A 25,488-nucleotide genomic window follows, 5' to 3' on the forward strand; every position below is an offset into this window, starting at 1 on the left:
ATCTGATCGCTTTGCTGGTTTTTATTGGCCGGATGAGACGGCGCTCGGATTTATACAGATTGAGCCTCGGCTCGCTCGGTAGCCCCGCAAGACAATCAATTTAAAGGGCGGCGCAAACGGAATTAACTGCTTTCTGTTTGTTCGAGTCAATTAACCGTCGTTATTGTGTGTCTCCTGAGTCCATTAGATTCTTTATCGCGAATCCAAACTTGAAATCACCGTTACGATGTCGGCGCCTGGAGCTGGTCACGAATTCGCGTCTAAGGAAGTTTCCTGGCAGAAACGCGATGTCTTGCTGTTTGCAAACAGCATTGGCTGCAAGGCCGATGAATTACATTTTCTATATGTAAGCTAGGATATCCAGTAATCCTGATGTCTCCAACACTTCTGAACCTTGATCTAGGAACTCCATCCCAACTTCTCCGTCTTCCCAACTTACCCTTTGATCCTCCGTACGCAATGACAGATCCCTTCATATATTGAGCCAGACACACTAACTTCTCGTAAAGCCTTCAAACTCACTGACCAGGAAGTCACCGACTTCTACGCGCGTTCACAGGCGTCTCCGGTTCCCGGTATCCCGGACTTCGACTACCGCCGCGTAGTAGATGGTCAACGGAAGCTTACCATCCTGAAGCCCCTTCCAACAACAAGCGCCGGCAAGAAGTTTGAATTGTGGAATAAGGTTCTCGGTGTTTACGACAAAGGAAAGCCTGGAACGGTTATGGAGACGGAACAATCGATTGTGGACAAAGAGACCGGAGAAGTGTACTCGAAGACTGTGAGCAGCAACTTTTTTGTTAGTCAGGGGAATTGGGGTGGACCGAAAGGTCCAAGTACCGTAAGCTACACACCCCCGGAGGGTAAAAGCCCAGACGCTATCGATGTGGTTCAGACTACTATGGAGACCGCTCATCTTTACCGGTAAGTTTCACAATACCTGTCTTGAACATTCCATATTAACTCCCGACTTCAAAAGTCTCAACGGCGACTATAACCCTCTGCACGCTACCCCAGAGCCTGGTCAGAAGATGGGTTTTGGAGGTATCATCATCCACGGCCTGTTCAGCTGGAACTCTGCTGCCCATGGAATTCTGCGCGAGCTGGGAGGAAGTGACCCCAAGAACCTCAAGGAATTCCAGGCCCGGTTTGCTTCGCCTGTCAGACCAGGCGACAAACTTATCACGGAGATTTGGCGGATGGGCAATTTCCAGGACGTTTATGAAGAAGTCCGGTTCGTGACCAAGAATGACAAGGGCAAGGCCGTTTTGAGCAATGGCCGTTGTCTGTTGAAGGTTGTTGGTCCGAAGAGCAAGCTCTGAGCGATATAACTCAAGGATGAATATTTACAGATTATCTATTTAACCATTATCTATATATTATATATATATGAAAGAAAAAAGAAAACAGTCCTTGCATAACAGTATGTTTTCCGTGTACTCGGTAGCTCAGGCCACTGGAACGAACGATCTTTCCCAGCACAAACAGTCAGAAGCAGAACATCTCGCTATCTACTCTGAATATCACTCACCTGAATATATTAAGAGCTATCGCAATCCCTGCAGAGTTGTTGCCTGACTTCCTTTTACCCGTATTGTACGGTTGTATCACGTGACTACAGATGCAATCAGGTGGAGACGTCTCTCCATAACTTCCTTGAACTACCCGGTACTCTTCAAGTCAGCTGCCATTATACGATTCTAGGATGAGTATGCCTCGTCTCTCGTCTTCCAGGGTGCTTGCTAGCCCCTGGAAGAATGCCAGGTATGACCGTTTCCCCGCGGCTAAAATTTTCATGCAAAATGCTAATATGATGATTAGCGCTTCATTTACTCCCAAGCACATCAACTTGGTATGTCTTTATTATAGGATGTCCTAATTTAACAGGATGCTCTTTGCTCATTCTGCTTAGCGTGTCAACTCCCGGGGCCTATCGGTGGTGCTTAGGCCGTCGCCGCCGCCGCCGCCGCCGCAGCAGCCATTGCAGTTTACTAGACGATTCTCGTCTCCGGTTGATTTTGCAGCTGAGGGGCCTCAAGATGTTGTATCTGAGAAGCAGGAAATGGTAGTTGAAACGGGGGGCATCTCGGCAGCAAATAGGACAGAGAATATCCCACCAAAAGTCAAGAAATTTCTTGGGTACATTGAAATGGAATTTGTCGTTAAGGGGAGGCCAGCCATTGCATTTTAGTAAGTCTAATAGCCTTTAATAAAGTATACGAAGAACGTCAATGCTCACCTTATTCTACAGTGGAGAATTCTGGCTCAGGTTAGTTAATCCCTGAGACGTTAGAATGGAAATACAAAAAGAAAGAAACTCATCTGAGCATCTAGGGACAACTGCCAATGTCCGAAATGTATCCACCCAGACACAAGACAGCGGAGTGTGGATACTTTCAAGGTATTATTCTCCCTGTACTTTACTCCTTTCGCGTTTTCACGTAATGAACGTTAACCGATTCTCTCCAGATACCGCAAGATGTCAGTGCCAACAAGGTCAGATATGAAAGTCGGGCCGTTGTAGTCGATTGTAAGTCTATCAACGACACCGAAAATTACCATTGCTAAATATACCCAGGGTCTGATGGCCATACTGGTGTCTATCCTATCTTTTGGCTTCTTGCACATCAAAACAAATCTCCCGAGAGACCATACCCCTCGAAACCAGGACCGTCTTTGCGGTAAATGAGCTCTTCCTTGGCATTCTCATAGCTTATGCATTATCTTGCTAATGTTTCAGGTTAGGCGCTTCAGAAAGTTCCATCCGACTGATCCAAACTCATCTTATCCCACTGTCAAACACGAAGAAGTCATGAAAGATAACAAAGCCGTGTTTGACTGGCTTGAGAAGATAGTAGGCTCTCTTCGGCAACTCCTTATGCTAACGGACTTGTCGAATACTGATATCTTTCTAGTATGACTGGGGATTCTGCTTTGTCGAGGGCGTTCCTGTCGAACCACAGGCAACACAAAAACTGATAGAGAGGATTGCCTTTGTCAGGCATACCCACTACGGTATGATCTCTCGGCAATCAACTACATGAGTGCTGCTGCTAATGATACTCTAAAGGTGGCTTCTGGGATTTTACAGCAGACCTAAGTTACAAGGACACTGCATACACGACGGAGTTTCTTGGTGCACATACGGATAACACTTATTTTACTGACCCCGCCAGACTTCAACTGTTCCACCTCCTGTCCCACACTGATGGTCAAGGAGGGGAAAGTTTACTTGTTGATGGATTCCGGGCAGCCCAACTCCTGAAACTCGAAAATCCTCAGCACGCTAAGGCATTGTACAAGTATCGGCAGCCGTTCCACTCCAGTGGAAACGAAGATGCGTGCATTCAGCCTGCCATTCAATATCCTGTATTCGTCACTCATCCCACGTTCAAGCGGCAACTGTATCAGATTCGATGGAATAATTACGATCGAGCAGCCAAAGTGGACTGGAGCTCGAAGGAACAGGAAGAATGGTACTCTGCAGCACGACATTTCAACGAAATCATACAACGGAAGGACTTGGAAATCTGGACACAACTCCAGCCGGGAACAGCGCTCAGTATGTGCACCCCTTCCTTTTCCTTAGACATGGCTAACTAGCTCCAAGTTTTTGACAACTGGAGAATGCTCCATGGACGTTCAGAGTTTGTCGGAAAGCGTAGGATGTGTGGTGGCTACGGTGCGTATACTTGGTCATCCCGGGCCCGCGGGAATGCATGATACTGATTTGCCTTAGTGAACAACGACGACTTCCTCTCCCGCTACCGTCTTCTCAAGTTCGGTCGTGAGGCTGTTTTGCGAAACCTCGGAAATACGTACAATTCTGAGAGCAATCCTAACATGTTGTTCTAGGTGCTGGAGCATCAAGAAGACCTTGACTGTTCGAGTGGGTTGAAGGACGAGGGACAAGCTCTCTTGACGAGAGTGCGATTCAAACTGTATTGAATAGAGTATTTTGTGAAATACTCATAGTAAAAGCATGTAAATTACTTGATTTAGAGCATACCCCCAGTGAATTTGCGGAGGGTAGTCTATTTGTAAGGGTCACGTGAAACACCGGCGGCTGACGTTGTTTGGCCGGAGCTCACATCGTCGCCCGGAATCCATCCAGACAGCTCTCGCTCCCAATCTCCCAACCTTGTCATCTTTCTCCGAACTTCCCTTTTCAACACATTAATCTTTAACGACTCACATTCAATTTTCCTCTTTCCGCACATTTCCACTAATTCACTGACGTTGCCACACACCCACTCCGCCCACCATGTCTACTCTTGAAGATCTCGATGACCTTGAGCGTGAAGTGAGAGACAAGAAACAGGACCAAGGCGATGGCGACGGCGATGGCAAGAAACCAGAAGGCAGCGATGGCGATGCCGCGATGAAAGACGCCGATGAGAAGAAAAAGGAAGAGGAGGAAGGCCTGTTGGATGAGGAGATTCTCAGTTCGAGTACGGCCGATATCGTCAAACGGCGGAGGATGCTGGAAAATGAGCTGCGTATCATGAAGAGCGAATACCAGCGGTTGATGCACGAACAGAACACTATGAGGGAGAGGGTTAAGGATAATCAAGAGAAGGTTGAGAACAACAGGTATGGCTAATAGATCTCCGACTTCGGGTGGACTACAGCAGGATAATGGAAATAGTATGTCGCTAATCGCTGACGGATCATAGGCAACTGCCGTATCTCGTTGGAAATGTTGTCGAATTGCTTGACTTGGATGTTGAAGCCGACGCCGCTGAAGAGGGCGCCAACATCGACCTGGATGCCACACGCGTGGGCAAGTCCGCTGTCATCAAAACCTCGACTCGCCAGACAATTTATCTCCCTTTGATTGGTCTGGTAGACCACGAGAAGCTTAAGCCTGGTGATTTGATCGGTGTCAACAAGGACTCATACCTTGTGTTGGATACGCTACCCGCCGAATATGATAACCGGGTGAAGGCAATGGAGGTCGATGAGAAGCCTACAGAGAAGTACACGGATATTGGTGGTTTGGATAAGCAAATTGAGGAGATTGTCGAAGCTATTGTGTGGCCCATGAAGGAGGCGGAGAAGTTCAAGAAGATTGGAATCAAGGCACCAAAGGGTATGTCTATCTCTGTTTTATATACGGTTGATGCCTTTGCTAACTTCTGCAGGTGCTTTGATGTACGGTCCTCCTGGTACAGGTAAAACGCTCCTTGCTCGTGCATGTGCCGCAGAGACAAACGCGACTTTCCTCAAGCTTGCCGGTCCGCAGCTGGTGCAGATGTTCATTGGTGATGGTGCGAAGATGGTCCGGGACTGCTTCGCATTGGCCAAAGAGAAGGCTCCTTCAATTATCTTCATCGACGAACTCGATGCTATCGGTACAAAACGTTTCGACTCCGAGAAGTCCGGTGACCGTGAAGTGCAGCGGACAATGCTTGAACTCCTTAACCAGCTGGACGGTTTTGCATCGGACGACCGCATCAAGGTCCTCGCCGCCACGAACCGGGTCGACGTCCTCGACCCTGCGCTTCTCCGATCCGGTCGTCTGGACCGCAAGATCGAATTCCCTCTGCCCAACGAAGAGGCTCGTGCCAACATTCTGCAGATCCACTCGCGCAAGATGGCCGCTGATGACAGCATCAACTGGCACGAACTTGCGCGTAGCACAGACGAGTTCGGTGGTGCGCAGCTGAAGGCTGTTTGCGTGGAGGCAGGTATGATTGCGCTCCGGAAGGGACAGAGCAAGATCAACCATGAAAACTATGTGGATGCGATTGCGGAAGTACAGGCGAAGAAGAAGGACACCAACATGGGTATTTACGTTTAGGCGAATGCTACCTGTTTTCATTTCTTGGTATTCTCATGTGTTACCATATATGTAATTTGAGGATTCTGAGCAATTCAAGCCATTAGTAATTTATCCCCCTACCAATAATCATAAATGTGCAATGAAAATTCGTTTGAAGTGTTACATTGGCCACGATCACTGAGCCGGTGTAAACCACCTCCGCTCCATTTGTCTAATAGCCTCCTTACGTAGAGTATCAAGAAGCATATCAAAGATATACCCAGCATTACATTCTGGTCTGATATTCCTACCAAACAGCATCCCATGAGTCAATCCAATACCCTACCTAGCAGGTTCTAGTATCTTCGACACAAGGAAGTTCGCCTACATGAGTTAGCCACAGGCTCAAATAGGAGGAAAACACATACCTCGACCTGACTAACTTGTGGCTTCCCATCCATACTCCCCTCCAACGTCCAAATCTCAACCGTCCTCACATGCATAGTGTCCCCCGAATCCAATTTCCACGTCACCAAAACACTCATCCAAACTCGTTGAGCACGCCTTATACGCTTCCTAGGATGCCCTCCAAAGACATTCAGAGAAACACCAAACTGTGTAATTGCGGCTCCCAGTGTGGTGCTCGAAGCAGATTTTCGGAATTCATGCCACAATTACGAAGAGGAGCAGACGGTCTCTGTTTTGAACAAATGTATTTACCAGGTTTCAGTTAGGACGAGGTGTTTCTTCCACTTCCTCCACCCTATATCGCTGGAATTGGAGTGACTAATAGGCATAGAGACGTTATTACTCCCTCTCAAGAACGCAGCGGCCGCTGTGGGTCAAGCAATGCACTTTTGCAGGCACATTGGTCTCGACAACAATGATGAACAGTAATGCAGAAAAGCACTTGACAATTTCAATGAGGAAAAGATGCAGATGGTCCACTATGAGAGCACTCTGGGTCATACTCGACTGTCATTACTTTACTCTCGCCTACACCTACGTTACAACAAACCGTGAGTTGGTCATAATATCAGACGACGAGGTGATTCCTGTGGTATTTTTTACCAACCCCCTTGCATTTATTGATATTGTACCAGGGAGCATATACGCTTTTCGCACCAATTTAACAGCTGCATTTAAGCTGTATCTAGCTTTTAATGAGGACATCGACTGTCATTTATTTGGTAATCAAACAAAGTCGAATCATAATTGACTTGCAGCGGGAGAGGCTGCATCAAGGCTCTGCATTGCGAAACACTGGCTCCCCGAGCCACGAGGTATAGTCAAAGCAGCTACATAATGACAAGCACCGTTCTCCCCACACCATGTCCGCTATTCTGGCGATGCCTGGCTAAGTGCAACCAGTATCTTGTGCCCCAACCCGAGGGTAAGTACTCCTAGTACTCTCTCGTACCAAACGGCGAAGAGGAGCAATAAAGCCTAAAGAGCACACCCTTCCAGGCGATATTTCACTACATGTGTGTGTATAAACTCTTTCAATAAAGACATTCATCGAACTACCGGCCCCGGCCATCGCCATTCCTAATAAATAGATGCGACAGTTAATCTCACCTAAATCCTTCTCGACGTTGAGGCGAAACCCACTACATCTTGCTCAGAGGGCATCCTCCAACTGTTCGTATACTTCTTTCAGAAACCCGCATAAATCGAGGATGTACTAGACGTGCACCCGGAATTGGAATTTCCAGTGGTTAGCTTCCTGTTGTAGGGCTAGCAGTAGTCGTTCTACATGGCGTTTAGGGTGCGCGGTGGGGAGGGGGCAAACATAGCTCATAAGGCTCTTTGGGTTGGAGTTACAGAGATTGCTAACCCTTCTCAGCTCCCAGTTTGAAAACCTCGACGAACTGGACTGCAGCACAAAATCATTTCAAGGGGCTCTTATCAACCTTGTTTCTCGACATGGCCAGACTCGAGTTCAGAACAAGCAAAAAAACCCCGGCTTTATCTAGCTTACTTAATTCTTCGGGCTAGGTAAGTTGTCAAGAGAACCACGGATTCTGGTAAAGCAAGGTAGCAGGGCCAGATATCGCGCTGGCATTGAGATGATCCCGTGCCTCTTCCGATTCTATACTGTCATTTGAGACTTATTGCGATGACTAATAATCGGAATGGAAATTTCGTGGTACGAAGGATCTACGAGGGTTTCGAAGATCCTCCAGAGTGCTTCTGTAACACGATATGGGACAGGAGACGTGGAACCGGAGAAACCTCAGTTCTTAGCTATAAAAAACATTTCACCAACATAACGGTTTCGATCAATCTTCTTACGAGTTATCGACATCTACGGGACAGTTGGTCAAAATCCCATCTAAGTTTCCCAGAAAACACACCCAGGATAGACCTTGTTCCTCAACTTTCTGAAACAATTGCCAAGTACAGCTCCTGGAAGACTTTCTTGAAGGCGGTGCTGTGGTGTTGGCGTTCATGCAGAGCCACCTAATAGTGATAACATTGTCATGTCTCCATCTAACCACAACTTGCCCGACCTGTGGCGTTCCGTTTCACGGGAAACTATTAGCAGTTGCCATGACAGTCGCAGACAATAGATTCCTTCTGAAGATGAGCGACAGAAACATGCGAATGTTCGAACTTTCCTCGCAATGCCAGAGCACTATGCCATGGAACCGGGGAAGACCAACACACTAGTTTCTAAGCGGATAGGTCTACGCTGGCCCACATCATGAACAGGAAGATCAATGTGGAGTAGATCTACGACGCTAGTTAAACGAATCAATAGTTTCAATAGCATAATTCTCAGTTGTAGTTATTAGTATCCTAACCTAACCTAACCTAGCCCGTCCTACCTGCCATGGAACACAAAAGAAAAAAGAAAAAGACATAACATGTTGTCTCCCATTTTGCAATAACCAAGTTCCAATAACATTATCTGGTGGTATATAGATTGGTATATATAATGGCCAAGTATATGCAGAATCAAAGAAAACACCTGCGCAGCATGTGTGTAAAGAAAGGAACCGAGGAGATCTCGAAATGATGAAATAAAAAAAAAAAAAAAAAAAAAAAAAAAAAAGAATAAATATACAGACCACAGCGAAAGAATCATCATCAATACCATAAACGCCATCCCGGTGCGTGCCTTTTTGAGGTACCGTGTCCCATGGTATAAGAAGGAGAAAAAGAGAGAGAAAAAAAAAAAAAAAAGCTGGGCCTTTGGCCCGGGCTAGAATAGCCGCTTGAGATCGATCACATCCATATGATTTGGACGATCTCGTTCCATGTGGAACCACCAATCTCGACCGCTCTTATGCCCGTAATTCCATGACCCTGTGCAGGTCTCTTTCTCCCAGGGGAGATGTGATGTTGACCCAAAACTCATTGGCGTTGAGGGTGTTGTGGGTGTTGCTGGACTGTTGGTATTGAGGGACATCATGGATCGACTGCCAATACTACTCCATAATCGTGGTGTCGTGATGGCTGTCGATGCCGGAGAGGCTGGCTCCTCCGGAGGCGGCCGTGGCCCTATCTTATTCCCAAAGCAATGTACCCCGACACCAGCTGCATAGTTGAGCGACTGATTGGCTGCCAGGATGTGTTTCCACACAACGAGACCACCATCCGCATCTTGTCCAGGGAGATCGGGACGCAAAATGAACTTTGGAATCGAGACGTCCCGATAAGTTGACCGCGACCCTGTACGCCCCATATATGCAGGCATGTGAAAATCAAATACTGTAACTGGCCCATTCGATTGCTTCTGCTCTGCTGCCGCTGTGGGGTTTAGCTGAGGCCGCTCGCGGGCTGACCAAGATCCAAAAGCTTCCATATCGGCATCAAAATCATCATCGTCATCAGACTCGGCATCCTCCAACGCATTGTCTGGCACGTAGGAATCCGAATGGTCGGTAATCAAGCATCTCATCCCGGTCTCGGAGTCCTTAGCGGCCATATCAATAAACGTCTGGGCGCGGATGCGGGCCGAGGTCAGGTTGTTGCCGGCAGGAAGGGCCATTGGCCGTGCTTTAACAGAACCGTGGGAACTGCGGGGCAAACTGTAGCGATCCGGCTGAAGCAGAGCCTGCCCCTTGGGGATCGGTTGACAGACGGCTTGCAGAACACCTGGGGGCTCAATGTCAGACGGAGCGCGCAGCGCTTGGAGACGCGGGAACCCTGCAGAAATGATGCTCTGGGCGAGGTGAGAGTTGGGGGTATCGGTGTGCTTAGGGGGCTTGACAAAGGGAGCATAGTCCAGCTTGCTCAACGCCGTACCAGGATTTGGAACGGCGACATCCCAATGCAAGTATTTCAGTGTGGAGGAGGCCAGGATAGGTTGGAAGACCATGGCATCGGGTTCAACCTGCGGACATGTGCCGGATTGGACGATCTGGAAACGCTCCAGCTGGCGCAGGGAGGAGAGAATCTTGGAAATGACCAGTAACGACTCGACCTTCTGCTCGATCAAGGTCAACGATTTGAGAGATTGTGACTCGGGCCGCGAGGTGTATTGAGTCAAACCGGTGTCGGTGACACCGGGCAGACGCTCGAGCCGCAGGGACTCGAGAGGTGGAAGACAGAGCAGAGCGCTGTCGGCAAAGGCATCTGCATGGAATCCAGTGATACAGAGATGTCGAAGGGAGGGCAGCATGGTGAGCATGCGTAGGAAAATGCTGGGTTCAAGGGTGCTCTTGTTCTCGTCGAGGGCGTAAAGGGTCATGGTCTCCAGATGGGACCAGGAGGCATGGTAGTCAAGAAACTCAAACATCTGCAGGGGTCCAAGACTACCGGGGCAGGAGGAAATGCGTGGAGACAACTCGGATGCCTCAGAAGTCTCGCGGGCCTCGCCAATTACCCAGGTATGTTCTTTGAGCTTCTTGCGGGTGGAAAGGGCATGTGTAAGGCGGTCGAATTCGTGATGGTACGGAATGGAGAGGCCAAGCAGACGTTCGAGACTAGGGCAGACCATGACAACGGAGGCGACGAGATCGCGGTACTCCTCCCATTGAGCGACGTGTTTCCCGGAAGTGAAGAGCAATTCCATCTGGGGAACGCGGAGTTCAAAGACCAGGTTGGCTAGCAGTTTCCGCTCTCGCAGTGTACGGCGGAGCAACTTGAGACGACTGCCGCGTTTGAGCCGGTATTTCTTAAGTTGTGCGGGGGAGTCATTGCCGACGATATGGATGCGATTGTAGAGCTTGGAACGGACAGCCTTTTCCCAGATGCGGCATGTGAGGGAGAGGGAATGCAGATCGCGCTGGAAACAGGTCACACAGCCATTGTGGTGGCAGTCGGTATGCAGAGCCTCGAGCTGAGCGAGAATATTATCGTAGACCTCCTGGGGCAGACGCTTAATGACGGGTTCAAGGATACGGTCGAGAGAAGCAGCGGAATCGCACTGGCGCCAAGAGGCGGAGGAAGTAGGCGATGTCGGGGAGTAGGCAGAAGTGGGCGCGGTAGACGCGAAACTGTAATTGGAACGGAACGAGGAGACGGAGCAAGTAGGAGATGTAGGCGAGGTAGGAGATGGAGGCTGCTGGCTCTGGAGATCGCGATAAAAGTTGCCGGAGGAAGCATAGGGCACAGCGTCGGGGCTGGCTACGGTGTTGGCAACGGCGTTCATAGCGACATTGGAAGAACAACGAATGGATTGGCAGGTATAAGACACGACTGCAAAAAAAAAAAAAAAAAAAAAAAAAAAAAAAAAAAAAAAAAAATAATAATAATAGTAGTAGTAACAGTAATAGTAAGGAACGACTGAGGAATGAATGAATGAATGAATGTATGAGAAAAAGAAAGAAGAATGTGATAGAGAAAGATGCAGAGATGAGGTGAAGAGAGAAAGTGAGTAAGTAGTGTAGGAAAGGAGAGAGGAAGACGCAGAGAATGTTTACCGTATCAAGAAAGATCTTCGTGACCCACACGGCATGAGGTGCATTCAGGAGAGAACTAGCCGTGTGTGGTTAGTGTCTTTACGTGAGTTTACTTGTATGTTCTCTGTACTTGTACTTGTACAGTACGAGTACAAAGTACTATGTGAAAAAAATATTGGGATATGATTATGATGTCTCTGTTTATTCCCAAATAGATATATACTACTCTTCCGGACCCATGGTTGTCTCTACATAAATACAGACTGAGCAAACAGTACCACTGGATGCAGTTCGGTGGACCGCTTGGCACTCTAAATCTAATCATCCCTTTTCAGTAGTGACTTTACAACGAAAAAAACAGTCTAACTACGGGTAGAGAGAGAGTAAATACATTAGGCAGAGTAGGGCAGAACACTTTACGGAGCAGAGACTACTCTAGCTAGAAATATATCGCCTGACAGGGTTCTGTTCTAGTATACAAGTATGCTTGCATGGAGACAATCATGCCATAGTACCCCATATTCTACTACCCCTGTCCTGCAGTGCCGTTTACAAGATCAACTTTTATACATCAACGCAGGTACTTCTGCATATATGCAAGTGCCCCAATCCCTATCACAGCTGAAACCCTGCCGGGTGTTTCAGGGTCTGCAGGGGTTATCTAAGTAGTACCACTACAAGTATAGCAGCCATGTTCATCGTACTACATATGTACTAGTGCTCCGGACTCGGACTCCATAAGTATAGCACTGACCCAATGACAAATTGTACATGAACCCATTATTCTCCAAGGAACCATGTCTAAAGCACCGTCTAAAGCACTGTCTCAAGCACCCTCCAACGCCAGCATAGCAAGATAACTAACTCAGCTATCTATACATAAGTAGTTGTACTCCATACTCTGCTACTCTCATACAGTTAAGTGCTGTATTGTACGTGAGCACGTGAAAAGGGGGCCCCACGGGCGATCCCCCCCTCCCATCACCCGTGCAGACGCCAAGCATGACTAACACTGCATCTCTTCGCTTTTGGAATTTAGTGCACTCTCTATGCATTTCAAAACCCCGAAGTATCATCCATATAACAAACTCTGGGAATAAACAATAGGTCCTATAAACAATGCCACTGCAGACTCCAGTCATGCAAGAACAAAAAGGGAATAGAAAAAAAAAGAAGGGGAACAAAAAACAAAAAAAAAAAAAAAACCAAAGGGAATAAGAATATAAATCACATATCAAAATGCTCATCAACATGGAAAATCCCCGGGTCTCCCTCCCCCGTCTTCTGAACTCCACTCATCCGTTGCTGTTGCTCCGCCGCCCGATGCGATCGTTGCCACGCCTGGTCATCCATCCGAAGATCCTCATCCATCCGATCATCGTTCTCTTCCTGGAAATGCTGGTCCATCGAGCTCTCGTTCACAAACGTAAAGCCCTTGAAATTGGCCTGCATTCCCGGCGACAGCGGCGTCGACCCAGGCATCAATCCGTTAGCCACGATCGCAGCGTGTTGGTTCAGGTGTGCGTTCTGGTCAAACGCGTTGGTGAACTCAGGGTCAAAGTTGGACGTGTCCGTGTCCGACTTGAGTTTCGGCTTGAACGGCGGGATCACCCGCTTGGCGCACAGGGCGTCCCAGTCCACATCTGCGAAGAACGGGTGCGCCATGAGCTCCTTAGCGTCTTCCTTGGCTCCCAGTCGGTGCTTGGGGTTCCGATTGAGTAGACCTTTGACAAAGTTCCGCCCTTCGGTGCTGAGCGCGTCCCGAGGGAATCGCACCTTGCCAAATGCGATGTTCTTATACATCTGCTGTGTGTCCTCTGCATAGAAGGGACTCCATCCACAGCACATCTCAAACACAAGCACTCCCAGAGACCAGAAGTCGACCATCTTCGTATACCCTTGCTCGTCCAGCAGCACTTCGGGCGCAAGATACTCGGTTGTCCCGCAGAATGTGTTCGTGGTGTCATCCCGAGTAAGGTTGGCCTTGGACAGACCAAAGTCACAGAGCGCAATGTGCCCATTGGCATCCAGCAGGATGTTTTCCGGCTTCAGATCCCGATACACAATGTCATGTTCATGTAGGTGCTGAAGAGACAAGATGAGCTCGGCAATGTAGAACTTCGCCCGTGCTTCTTGGAAGCGACCTTCCTTCTGTAGATGCCAGAACAATTCACCCCCAGACATGTAGTCTGTCACCAGGTACAGGTCGGTGGGGGTCTGGAACGAGAACTTCAGCCCAACAATAAACGGAGACGCCGCCATTGCGGTCCGGACTAAAATGTTCCGTTCGCCAAGAGTGTGTGCAACCTCCTTCTTTTGGATGATCACCTTCTTCGACAACACCTTCATCGCGTAAATTCGCTGCGTATCTTTCTTCTTCACCTGGTAGACCTGGCCAAATGTCCCCTTACCGATGAGCTTGAGGATTTGGAAGTCATTCGGTCCGACCTGTTTCTTATCTGTCGTCTCAAATCGCATTTCCATCCGGATCTCTCCCGAGACCTGTGTATCGCCCGCGCCGCGGGCAGTCAACTGGTACCATCCATCCATTCGATTATTTTCTTCGTTCAAATTGATAGTTAGCCGTACATGTCCCAGGAAGGCTTCCTGGTTGCTCCGGTCATAGACAGATACATCGACTTCAGATTGCTCGCCAAGAACATCACTGTTTCTGTTAGTAACCGACTCACGTTACCAACGACTGAGAGGAGAACGTACAAAACAGCCTCATGATTCCAATGAGGATCAGTCATAAGCTTTCCCTTCTGATCAGAACCTTCTAACAAACTAGGCAGACTGTTGCTGCTACTCTGTCGACTCTTCATGGGAATGGCAATCGGGCGGCCCGCTTCTAGGTCAGATTTTTCTTGCTCCTTTTGCTGTCGCTCAATCGAAGCTTCTTCTTCATCGTGGGCACTCTTGGAAATGACTTCGTTTGACTCGAATACACAAACCACATATGGATCGAAACCTGGTCGTAGCCCTCGGGCTTCGGCAATAGTGACAACCAGCTTGCCCTTAAGGGAACCAACCGCCGGGTTAGATTGGGGCGATGAGGAACGATCCCGAGAGGATGAGCCGGACGGGAATACTTCGTCCAACTTTCCGGCAATTTCTTCTGTCGCTTCGTCCATCTGCTGCGGCTTCGATTGATCTGGTTGATTCGGGCATGATGTAGGCGACTTGTTATCGTTGGTAGGGTGACTCTCAGAATGAGTTCCGTCATTAGACATAGCACGAGGTGTGAGAGGAGGCGTGTTCTTTAGACGCGACGCATCAGCCGCGTTCATGGTTAGCTTGACCATATTCTCAGAAGACATGGAAACACGAGGTGGCTTGTCACGGTCGACTGCAGGGGCATCCGCCAGCGAAGGGAGACAAGGGTTGGAGAAATGAGATGCAAGAACGGTGTTGTCCGAAATACTGGACACTGGATGAGACGTGTGACGCCGTGCGGTAGACTCTGGGACCGACGCCGCAGTTCCTCCGGACGGAACAGGAAGGTAACTTTTCAACGTGGTGAAAATAGAAGAACCAATGCCCTTGTCTGGGACCGAGGACGCCATTTCTGTCTCATCCGGCTCCTTCTGCAAAAGGGAATGGGCGGAACAATGGGGAGGTGTGGGTAGGTTTGCAGGACCCAAAGTCACTGGCTTACTCTCCGAAACGTGAGACTTCTTGTCTGACAGGGCAGCGGAAGACTTGCCCCGGCCCATCATGACCAAGGACTCAGAGGAGACGGAAGAGCGGCCAGACGAGCTTTGGCTCTCCGGAGCATCTGCGACAGGCGCATCTGATTGTGGATTGTCCATGGGGTCGGGCAAGTAGAACGAGTTCGTTGATTTAGGACCAGAGGAGGGACCAACCTGGAAGTAATTGTTCATAATGGAGGGCTGAAGCTTATCTGTCGGGTCCGGCTGCGGGGTAGTGATACCGGTAGAAGTGGGACTGTTGGATCCCATTTGAGATCGGTGGGTTGTGTTGTCCTGAAGAGGGAGGGGTTGTCTAAAAAAGCGGTTAGCAATGTGTATGAACGTTGACATAGCTGCTGATTTGGCGCAGGAACAGGTGACAAGGAACAGGGGGTCAAGAAACCGCTTCAGGAACAAAACTCCCGACCCGACCAGATCTTGGGCACGATTCCTATATTTTCATCGCGGTGTGATGTGACTCAAGTACAAAGTGTATGCACGTGCATGAAAGGAGCAATGGTAAAAAAAAAAAAAAGAAAAAAAAGACATGGGTATCAAATGCGTGGCATAGGCCCGGGCAGGATTGTTTGTCCGTCTGGCGGCAACCGATGTCCTTTCTCTTTTCTCTTCATATTCCAAAGCCACTATCCATGATGAAGAGGATAACAAGGACAATTGAGCCACATCCCACGGGCAGACATCATGGAAAAAAAAAAAAAAAAGGAAGAAAAAAGAAGGCTCGCTCGTGGCTACTCACGGTGTCGACTGCTCACGCAGTTCTGTTCCACCCTGAGCAGTTGCCATAACTTCTTTCCATAAAATACCCTCCACGACAGGAAATATATGTTGTATCGAGAACGAGGCTATAATTGATGAGGTTCGTCAAACTGAATGGCGGGGAGAACAAGTCGTAATAGTAGTCGGGACTTCGGTGCTCTGCAGAGTGGCGATTAGGCTTTCCCCGTTAGCCACCGCAGCGTGAGAAGTTTCAAATATGTCGGTGAATGCGAAGGAGCGCGGAAATAAAGATTGAACGTCCCGAACGTTGGTAATTGTAGTTGTCGGTTGTTATCTTCGTAATTGTGGTAAAGTGGCAGGTCGAGGTGTGCGGAGTCGACTAGTTGGTCGAGGGAAAAAAAAAATTAGAAAAAGGAAAATAACTGACGTTAACGGGGCCAAGGAAGACGACTTCGGGATTCGGGAGGTATACGATGGAGTGTTATTATTAAAGGTCACCGATTTATTTGCAGAACAAGCTGAGACATAAAGTTGATGTTTTGATATTCAAAGAGAAAAGAAAGAAACGAGAAAAAAGTAATGATGATGATAATAATAATAAAGTACAGTCACTGATCGAAGTCCGATTCTTCTTACTCAGAGGTCTCGATGCGCCGGGCGGACCACAACACAAAAGACATCAATAATAATGGAAGAGCGATTGTAGAAAACAAAAAAAAAGAAACGATGGAGTGGATTTTATGGTTTATTTTAATCAAGTCATATTAAATGAACAGCCTCAATGGCTTGAGTTGCAGTCAGAATGCCTAGTGGCGTCGAGGCTGAATAATAGTGGACAGGGACCGAGTTATCCAATGGTTCAATTCCTGCTGTCGAAAAGGCGCGAAGTCAGAAGAAAGAATAAAATCTTTTCGCAGGTGAGTGGTCAAATGGATCGATGTAGAATGGTTAAATCAACTGACTTGGAGGTAATCGGTCCTATCTATACAAGTCCGCGGTAGTAAATATAGAATCATCGCCATCTCGTTATACTTAAACTGTATCTAGTTATAGAAACTCATCAAGCTCAAGCAACCATTTACGTGGTCGTAGATAAATATCATTTCATGCTAACTCACGTTAACAGGATGACTAGATGGTATGCATGCCTTGGACCTTCGCTATAGCATGCTTTCTCTAGAACATCCGCCACGACATCGCCTCTAAACAAAGCTTCTGCAGGATCGGAATCCTCCACCCTGAATTGTATCTATTTTTTCCCCGGATACGGCGGTGGAAATGATAATACTGCATGCCAGATGCCGTCATCTTCTGTTTCTTTATCCAACCCCCCCATATCCTGGACTTTTGTGACACTGTTGGCTGCGAAGTTGCTAGGACCTCTAGACTAGAATTCAAAACGGCATCACTATCCGCTTTATTTTCGAGTCTTGAGTCACGACCTCTCGGGATGATGATATATATTCCAAATTCGACAGCCTGGACCACGTTGAGAATAGACATGCATATGCCCTCAACATAAGACCACGGAGCTCCCGAGAGTCAGCTCCCTTGTTTCTCCTGCAAATCACCCGCCATAACAGCCATGGTTGATTATTGTGATACCGGAGGGTCCTGAGCATAGGATGCAGTACATAATGGGTGCATCGTGACATACTATTACATCTCGACAACCCCCTAGATTCAACGGCATAATTTACCGGCAGGAAGAGGGGATAGTACTATGCATATCGATTGACTCTTGCATCAGTTTATGAGTGGTTTGAACAACCCCGATCGGCCTATTCCCTCACTGCAGAACAACCAGCCAGCCACCCAATACGAGTAAATACATCTAGCAGCATGCGCCGTTGCTACATCCGACGCGGCTACTGAATGACTCGACCAGTAGATTGAGTCATTTGCAATAATCACAACAGCAGCGGTGACAGCCACTGGATTCTGCAATCGCCCCTCAATGGCTAGCCGGGTACCCGCATTAATCCCGCTTGTATCAGAGCATATCGCGCCGAGTCTAACAAATCACTCCCACCGCATCTTCGCATGTGAATGTGAGTGGTTCAAAGGATCATTATCGAACTCAGATTCGCTGGCGACCCGATCTCTACTGGACGTAGTCAGTGCAACCCCTCTCGACCAAGGTAGACTATCACAGGCGCATGGAGCGCGTCATCGGCCAGCCTGGCTTGGACTTCCGGATCAATAAGATGCTTCGTTAGACGAGGGGTTGGATGCGCGATAGAGGCATTAATGCTGGCAAATGATTGATGCCCATATGGATACGCCCGTATGGGTGACGTCATTGGAATCTTAGACTTATCGCCAAGCATCCGTAGGGCTTAGGGCTCAGAGCACATGGCGCCGGGAGACTTCCTCGTTGCCCTAGGCACCGAAAGATTATCGGAGAAATAATATATCCGCCGCCGACATTACGGGATCCTGCCCGTCGCTCGACGCCAAAGTCGCGAAGAGCCTCTTTTCCCGGGCAGCTCTAGAGCTGGTCTACGAACCTTTTCCACCTTGTTTCCTAAATTTCTGTGCCAGTCATGGCCAGGAAACCTAGAGCAGCTGCTCAGGCAGCGGCTCAATCTATCAGTACGTCAATTAATTTCCCCTTCCTTTTTTTTCCGATTCTTCAAGTCGATGGAAACAGAAACACGTAGAGACTGACTGGTATAGAAAATGTTCCTCCACCCCCCGAACAATCAGACGAAGAAATGGCTGAAGCCGAAGCCCCCTCGCGTGAACCTTCCCCAGTAGAGGAGGAGGAAGAAGAAGAAGAAGAAGAAGAAGAAGAAGAAGAAGAAGAGAAAGAAGTCAAAGAAGACGCGTCCGAGAAGGAACTAGAACCAGATCAAGAACCAACCGAGCAAAGCGAACAGCCCGAGGAAACCGAGCAGGAGCAGCCTCAAGAAGAAGCTGAAGCTGAAACCGCGACACCAGCGGCCACAGCGACACCAGCGCAGGATTCAAATACCCCGTCGCACCCAGATTCACCATCTCGTCTGGGCCGACCTGCAATCCCGCGAAAGCGCCGCATTGGTCGTCCGCCGAAGAATCGCCCACCGGACTGGGACTTGCAGGATGATGGTGCCGCTCCGAACCATGTCGGTACCCCTGCGAAGAGACGACGCGGCCGTCCGAATGCCAGTGGTGGTCGGTGGGCGCGCAATCGCGGAGCTTCGCATGTGACGCAGGCCCCGGTTGACAAGGAAGGAAAGGCGATGGAGATTGCGAACGACGAGGTGGTTTTGCCGGAAGATGCTGAAGGAGAGACCAAGGTCGACAATAATGGCAACCTTTTGGGTGATAGAGAGTACCGAGTCCGCACGTTCACAATCCTCAGCCGCGGCGACCGCAAATACATGCTTTCCACTGAACCGGCACGTTGTATTGGTTTCCGGGATTCCTACTTGTTCTTCCAGAAACATCGCATGCTTTACAAGATTATCATCGACGACGAGGCCAAGCGCGACCTCATCGACAGGCACATTATCCCCCACTCCTACAAGGGGCGTGCTATTGGTGTGGTGACGGCGCGGTCTGTGTTCCGTGAATTCGGTGCCAAAATTGTCGTTGGAGGTAGGAAAATCACCGACGAGTACTACGTGCAAGCTGCGCGCGAGCGTGGTGAAGTGGAAGGCGAATTGGCAGTACCAGAGGACAAACTCCCCCCACCAGGGGAGCCATACAACCGGAACCAGTACGTCGCATGGCACGGTGCCAGCAGTGTTTATCACACTGCAGGTCCGTCGATTCCTCTGCCGACTGGCAAGGTAGTGGACTCGAAGAAGCGCAAGGTGACGGTGACTGGCGTTAACTGGATGATGGAACACGCGCGTGAAGCTAGGTTGGTATCACCTTTTTACCCCTTTTAATTCTCTTGAAGATGCTGACAGACACAGCACATACAACTCATCCATCCTCACAGCCCGACGCACAAACCTGGGAGGATCCTACGATATTCACACAAACGCAATGCAATACCCCAAGACCATGCAACCCACCCATGCACGTTGGGAGCGTGTTCCACCGCCAGACCCCCGAGTCGCTTCCCAACTGGCCCACGGCCTGTCATCCTTAAGACTGACAAACGGCGCCGACAGCGAGGAACCCGCCTCCAACGAAAACGGGGAGAAGGATGAGAACATGGACGAACCCCAAGACCAACTCGACGAAACCACCTCTACTAAAAAAACCGAACCAGACACCGCCACGCAATCCCCTTTCCCAGCCGTGCCCGCTCCATTCTCCCGCCGCTTCGCCATCCACGACATCCACTACGAAACACCACCCCATTCCAACCTCGGCATCCCTGGCCCAGACGGCGACGTCCACGATCTCGGTTCCAATGGGCTTATCAGTACTGCCAACCTGCAGCATCCCGAATTTGTTACCCCGGAGATCCTCGATGAGTTGCCCTCGGATTGTAAAGAGGCGTTGTTGGAGTCTGCTGCGAGCGAGTGGGAGTGGAAGGAGAGATGGGGTAACGAGGGGAAGGATACGGCGAGAACGACGCCGTTGAAGAGTTATGCGTGGTTTCCATGATTATGATTTTTGATATATTTCCCTCCTTTTTATGTTTTGCTCGACGGCATGGGATTGGGTTTCTAGGAGAAAGGGAGTTTCGTCTTTGCTGCAAAACCGATTAATTGAGGTTTCATGTTTGTTAGTCTTTCGAGGATACCTCTATCATACAAATAATCCATAAAAATGTCAAATTATTGACTAGATACGTGGAAAGGTAGTTAATCTCATTGAGCACATGTACGACGGTTTATCAGCGAACCTAAAACAAACACAACCCCAGAAACGATAACCCAATTACGCCAACGGAGTATGAATAAAAGCATTAAAACAAGAATCAAAGTATTCCCGGTTGAACATTCATCATGCATCAAGGCTTAAATGGAAAGGAGGAAAACGCTAAAACGAAATTAAAAGACGAGGAACATGCATCATCACATGGCCATTTCTGCACGGAGCTTCTCGAGCTCTGCTTCCTCGTCTTCTTCCTCGGCTTGCTTCGTTTTGTCCTTGGCTGGTCGTTATTAGAAACTGTCTGACATAAAAAGGGAGTGGGTGTAAACTCACGCTCTCCATTTGCGGCAGCAGGTAACCGGTTGATCTGGTCAGCCACAGGCACCGTCCCTGTCTTGAGCATACGCTCGTCCATAGCCTCCTGCTCCAATCCTTCGAGTTCGGCGTCCAATTCGTCCTCGTCTGGTTGTTCGCCGACGGACTGGCTGGTGATAGCCTGGGCAATTTCCTCGCTGAGTTGGTGTTGTTCTCGGAGTTGGTCCCTGATCTTGTTAGTCCCCGTACCATTTCGCATTCCCGCCAAAAGGATACGTACATCGTCTCGTCGACCTTATCAATCGTCATAGACCCGTGAATCTGTGTCATGGCAGAACCAGCCGCCTTCATCGCATTCAGAGTCTCCTGGTTGATATTCGCCGCTTCGATGGAGTAGATCTGCTGTTCGAGCTGGGTAATCTGCGCCGTCGTTTGTTCAAGATTCTTCTCGTGGACCTTTTTCCTCCGAAGAGCCGCTTTCGCAACAGCTGTTTGCCAGTGTCAGCCCGTCGTCTTCCCTCTCCCGGAAAAAACCACTGGAAAACACACCAGTTTTATTTGCCGCTACATTCTTCTTCGCTATAGCCTCCTGCTCCTCCATTTGATTCTCCAGATGTCTCTCCCGTTTCTGTAGCATGTCCAGCTGCTCCCGCAACATCAGGATGGCGTTTTTGGGCGCATCCTTGCGCTTCTGGGCTGCTGCTCCGCCGAACCAGGACCACATATTGGCTTTCGTGGTTGTTGCGTAGTGCCTTGGGTATCGAGATTTTTGTCTGTTTCGTCGTCTAGGTCGATCTTAGAAGGTGGTGGGATGAAGAGATAACAACGTTTTCGATCCGGGCGATAAGAGCGCGAAAAGGTGTAAAGAGGACCCTGCTGGCCATAAGAACAAGCGATCGAGCTTTGCTGGAATCGAAGATCAGGATGATCCGAGGTGTTCGCTGGGGAGCGCCTGAAGATGATGCTTGCCTTTTCCCCTCCGGTGGTCATGACGCGCCGCCGATCGATGACACGTGACCTCCGCTGTTTTTAGGTTGGTCGGAGAGCATCTTTCATTCGTTTTTATGTATGCGAAAATCAGAGTAAATTAGAAACAGGAATGACTACACCATTGCCTTCTAAATTGGTCTTTCTCTCACAGCTCAGTTCTCTCCCATCGGACTCCAAAGTGCGATTCCTGGGCTGGTGCGTGGACTCCAGCCCATTTATACATGCTTGCTTTGCTATGGAAGAACCACAATATAAACTAACAATGCCTCAAGCGTAAGAACCTACAATGTCACAACAGGCCACCTTATCCTCGAACATAACTACCCCCGCCAGGCAGGAAAAGATGCCATTATAGCAGTGGACATCAACCCGTTGCTTGAGACGATTACAGCCGAGGAACTGCGTGTGGGTGCTTGGGTGAATGTCCTTGGATATGTAAGAAATCTGGTGCCAGGTACTGGTAAAGAGGACTTTGTCGAGGCGCTTATGGTGTTTCCGGCTGGACCGGTTTCATTGGGGGGGTATGAGAAGACTGTACGGAATGCGCAGGATGTGGATTTGGCGAGGGGGATATGATGTATTTGGTTTGCTTGTTGGGTTTATAGGCTTGTGCTGATGATGTACAGTTCTTGCTATTCTCGCAACATACCATTTCCGAACATGCACATTGATCAGTCAGTTTGGAGACAAAAAACTTGACTAGACCTGCTTTATTCCGGCCATTGCACCGCTACATTGTTTTGTCTGCTTCCCCTTGAAGGGAAAGTAGCCAGGATAAGACCAGCCCATTGAGTCCAACGTCCAGCGTGCATCGAAACGATCTCGGTGATTTAGCGACCTGCAAGCGTGAATCGAGAACAATTGATCGATACGATAGGATTTAGGTTCAAAGGAACGACTTCCGGAAGAGAGAGAGAGCTCTACGAACACTATGACTACAGCATTCCACGAAAGACTGCTGGTATATTCCATAATGTGACCGAGTTTGACCGGGTTGTTCGTTTGTCCAGCTATCTTAGAGTGCCCTAAATCCAAGCCTCCTCATATTCATGTAAACGAAAACGGTTTTAAAGAGCGAATACCGGAAATTTTCATGAAGCATCGTCGTGGTTACTTCGGACAATGCTTGTTCTCTGTGTCTGAGACCCCTGAATCATTAGATAATATAATTTTGCATGTTACTTAGAATTATGCATGCTATAGAAATGAGAAAGGAAGTAGTTAATACATAGTTCCAAAGAGTAGTCTGACGGATTAAGCGAGATTTAATCTGATAATCACCACACTATAAATAACTCCGAGGAATTTCCACTTCAGGGGATTTCCTCGGCTCTGAATGTTTCGGGAAGACACAGTGTAGGGTATAGAGACGGTGAATGCTGATAAATGACGGTCAAACTATCGCTGTCATTGTCATAACCTCCATTCCCCTCTCTAACCTTCACGCTGCTATCCTGAACCAGACAATATGTTTCTCATCGTGGTCGCCATCGTGGCCCTGATTTTGGCCCTCTATCTCTACCATGTCAATCGTGGAATGACCCTAGTTCCTGACGAGGCACTCAAATTCTCACCTCATCGCTGGACCGCTGAAGAAGTCAGGAAAGCCTATGAGCGAAACACTGACACTTCCGTCGACGTGACCCAGCATCTGCCCCCCAGACAAAATCGTCGCTATGTCGTTGTTGGTGGATCAGGTAATTACCTCTCCCTTGAAAAGAGAAGCACAATGCTAACTACAGCAGGCCTCGTGGGCAACTGGATCGTCACTCATCTCCTAGCCCGTGGTGAAACCCCAGCAGCAATCCGCATCCTGGACCTCCAAGCACCTCGCCAACAAGCCCTAGACCAGGGTGCTGCCTTCATCAAGACCAACATCACAGACAAGATAGCTGTGTTTAACGCCTTCACGCAATCCTGGCCCAGCAAAGACATTGAGCAGCTCCCACTAACCGTCTACCACACTGCAGCCGTCATCCGCCCAGCAGAGCGCCACAAGGCCCTACTTCACCTCTGTACTACAGTCAACGTTGACGGAACCCGCAATGTACTTGAAGCTGCAAATGCCACTGGCGCGAGTTGCTTCATCGCCACGTCGTCCGGCTCTGCGGGACTGCGACGAGCGTCATTCTGGATTCCGCCATGGATTAGCACGCCAAAGCGTCTGGTTCAGGTGTTGAGTGTTAAAGCCGGTGATCAGCCCAAGGAGCACGACCAATTCTTTGGAAACTACGCTGCGTCCAAGTACCAAGCGGAGAATTTGGTTCGTGCTGCGGATGGCGTGGAGTCGGGTCTCAGGACGGGCTGTATTCGTCCTGCGAATGGTATCTACGGCATTGGTGCGGATGGCAGTGGCAGTATTATTGGACTTTACTTGCGAAGTGGTGGTAATCCTACGTAAGTCTCATACATAAACCCCGCGAGTTACAAGCTAATACAGGAAATAGATGGACAGCCCCCATCATCCAGAACTTCGTCAACGCCGAAAACGTCTCCATCGCCCATCTCCTCTACGAACAGCAGCTCGTTTCTCCAATTTCAGAGGACATTGACATCGGGGGCCAGTATTTCGTTGTTACAGACCCCAACCCTCCTGTCACCTTCAGCGACGTCTATCTCCTGCTCACCACGCTCTCCAAAACGCCCATGAACTTCACTTACGTCTCCGCGGTCCCACTATTCCTCATATCGTATGCTGTTGAGCTATATGCCCTCATTCATTACCGTTATTTGTCGTGGCTGCTACCATCCCTGTCCTGGGACCTGGCGCAATTGCAGCCTGCTTTGTTTTCTGTATCTAATGTGCACACTATTGCGGATGATTCGCATGCACGGTTGAAGCCGGAACAGGGTGGATTGGGGTATTCTGCGCCCATTAACACGCTGGATGGGATGTGTAAAGAGGTGGAAGCGTGGAATCGCAATGTCGCCAAAGATGCGTGATTGGGGATTGCAAAGGGGATGAAACGTTGGATGACTTCCTAATGAAAACACCATGTATTCTATGGATACCAACTAAGTGCATACAAAGATCAAAATAGTATTGAGAGGTATCTAATTTAGTAAGACAAGACTCCGAAGTAGCTATCCCTAAGAGTAACAAATCTTCCAATGTCAAGCGGCTTTCTCTCATCCTGATCTAAGCAGAAAGTACGAGGCCAACTGAGAGCCTCAAATGTTTCAATCAGGGTCGCCTCAGCTTGGCCTGGGTGAACGGGATTGTACACATGGCCCAGGTTAGCGCTTGATGGAGAAATTTGCATCGAAGCCTAGGCGACGTAATCCGCAGGGACAAATTGGTTGCGTTACCGCGGTGTATTTGTATAGCACCTCTTGAGAATGCATTCATACATCATTCGATTTATCAAGTAATTGG

General features: G+C 48.9%; 9 protein-coding genes across 9 annotated transcripts; 6 read left to right on the top strand and 3 right to left on the bottom strand.

The window, feature by feature from the left end:
- Positions 1 to 54: 54 nt before the first annotated feature.
- Positions 55 to 1,419, top strand: EURHEDRAFT_468563 (putative peroxisomal dehydratase). Its single transcript, XM_040785264.1, has 4 exons — positions 55 to 346; positions 404 to 452; positions 489 to 924; positions 980 to 1,419. Exons 1-4 carry the CDS (start codon positions 227 to 229, stop codon positions 1,320 to 1,322), a joined length of 948 nt encoding a protein of 315 aa, XP_040643078.1. The 5' UTR covers positions 55 to 226; the 3' UTR covers positions 1,323 to 1,419.
- Positions 1,420 to 1,705: 286 nt separating this feature from the next.
- Positions 1,706 to 3,855, top strand: EURHEDRAFT_398590 (putative trimethyllysine dioxygenase TmlH; the record flags this gene model as incomplete). Its single annotated transcript, XM_040779855.1, has 12 exons — positions 1,706 to 1,764; positions 1,822 to 1,852; positions 1,913 to 2,190; positions 2,252 to 2,269; positions 2,335 to 2,401; positions 2,470 to 2,530; positions 2,579 to 2,681; positions 2,746 to 2,854; positions 2,916 to 3,015; positions 3,071 to 3,562; positions 3,611 to 3,682; positions 3,740 to 3,855. 12 exons carry the CDS (start codon positions 1,706 to 1,708, stop codon positions 3,853 to 3,855), a joined length of 1,506 nt encoding a protein of 501 aa, XP_040643079.1.
- A 158-nt stretch (positions 3,856 to 4,013) lies between these two features.
- Positions 4,014 to 5,852, top strand: EURHEDRAFT_13104 (proteasome regulatory particle base subunit RPT5). The gene is made up of 4 exons (XM_040777739.1): positions 4,014 to 4,224; positions 4,403 to 4,593; positions 4,677 to 5,092; positions 5,145 to 5,852. Exons 2-4 carry the CDS (start codon positions 4,481 to 4,483, stop codon positions 5,801 to 5,803), a joined length of 1,188 nt encoding a protein of 395 aa, XP_040643080.1. The 5' UTR covers positions 4,014 to 4,224; positions 4,403 to 4,480; the 3' UTR covers positions 5,804 to 5,852.
- Positions 5,853 to 8,972: 3,120 nt separating this feature from the next.
- Positions 8,973 to 11,240, bottom strand: EURHEDRAFT_443714 (uncharacterized protein; the record flags this gene model as incomplete). Its single annotated transcript, XM_040783485.1, has 1 exon — positions 8,973 to 11,240. A coding segment is annotated over one exon (2,268 nt), but the record flags the coding sequence as incomplete, so codon positions are not given.
- A 1,603-nt stretch (positions 11,241 to 12,843) lies between these two features.
- On the bottom strand, positions 12,844 to 15,659 carry schA (serine/threonine protein kinase SCH9; the record flags this gene model as incomplete). The annotated part of the gene is made up of 2 exons (XM_040783515.1): positions 12,844 to 14,281; positions 14,335 to 15,659. 2 exons carry the CDS (start codon positions 15,657 to 15,659, stop codon positions 12,844 to 12,846), a joined length of 2,763 nt encoding a protein of 920 aa, XP_040643082.1.
- Positions 15,660 to 18,592: 2,933 nt separating this feature from the next.
- Positions 18,593 to 20,594, top strand: EURHEDRAFT_373339 (chromatin structure-remodeling complex subunit RSC7; the record flags this gene model as incomplete). The annotated part of the gene is made up of 3 exons (XM_040778524.1): positions 18,593 to 18,641; positions 18,726 to 19,896; positions 19,952 to 20,594. The coding sequence occupies 3 exons, from the start codon at positions 18,593 to 18,595 to the stop codon at positions 20,592 to 20,594; spliced, it is 1,863 nt and encodes a 620-aa protein (XP_040643083.1).
- A 178-nt stretch (positions 20,595 to 20,772) lies between these two features.
- On the bottom strand, positions 20,773 to 22,070 carry EURHEDRAFT_527403 (ESCRT-III subunit protein SNF7). The gene is made up of 4 exons (XM_040787020.1): positions 21,672 to 22,070; positions 21,403 to 21,610; positions 21,141 to 21,349; positions 20,773 to 21,087 (listed from the first exon to the last, which is right to left on the bottom strand). The coding sequence occupies exons 1-4, from the start codon at positions 21,844 to 21,846 to the stop codon at positions 21,008 to 21,010; spliced, it is 672 nt and encodes a 223-aa protein (XP_040643084.1). The 5' UTR covers positions 21,847 to 22,070; the 3' UTR covers positions 20,773 to 21,007.
- A 151-nt stretch (positions 22,071 to 22,221) lies between these two features.
- On the top strand, positions 22,222 to 22,847 carry EURHEDRAFT_468581 (nuclear telomere cap complex subunit Ten1; the record flags this gene model as incomplete). The annotated part of the gene is made up of 3 exons (XM_040785265.1): positions 22,222 to 22,307; positions 22,385 to 22,689; positions 22,739 to 22,847. The coding sequence occupies 2 exons, from the start codon at positions 22,222 to 22,224 to the stop codon at positions 22,686 to 22,688; spliced, it is 390 nt and encodes a 129-aa protein (XP_040643085.1). The 3' UTR covers position 22,689; positions 22,739 to 22,847.
- Positions 22,848 to 23,450: 603 nt separating this feature from the next.
- EURHEDRAFT_407358 (putative 3-beta hydroxysteroid dehydrogenase/isomerase family protein) lies at positions 23,451 to 25,175 on the top strand. The gene is made up of 3 exons (XM_040780528.1): positions 23,451 to 23,809; positions 23,858 to 24,509; positions 24,560 to 25,175. Exons 1-3 carry the CDS (start codon positions 23,581 to 23,583, stop codon positions 25,053 to 25,055), a joined length of 1,377 nt encoding a protein of 458 aa, XP_040643086.1. The 5' UTR covers positions 23,451 to 23,580; the 3' UTR covers positions 25,056 to 25,175.
- The last annotated feature ends 313 nt before the right edge of the window (positions 25,176 to 25,488 follow it).

This window comes from Aspergillus ruber, assembly GCF_000600275.1.
Source record: "Aspergillus ruber CBS 135680 unplaced genomic scaffold scaffold00001, whole genome shotgun sequence".
NCBI lineage: Eukaryota > Fungi > Ascomycota > Eurotiomycetes > Eurotiales > Aspergillaceae > Aspergillus > Aspergillus ruber.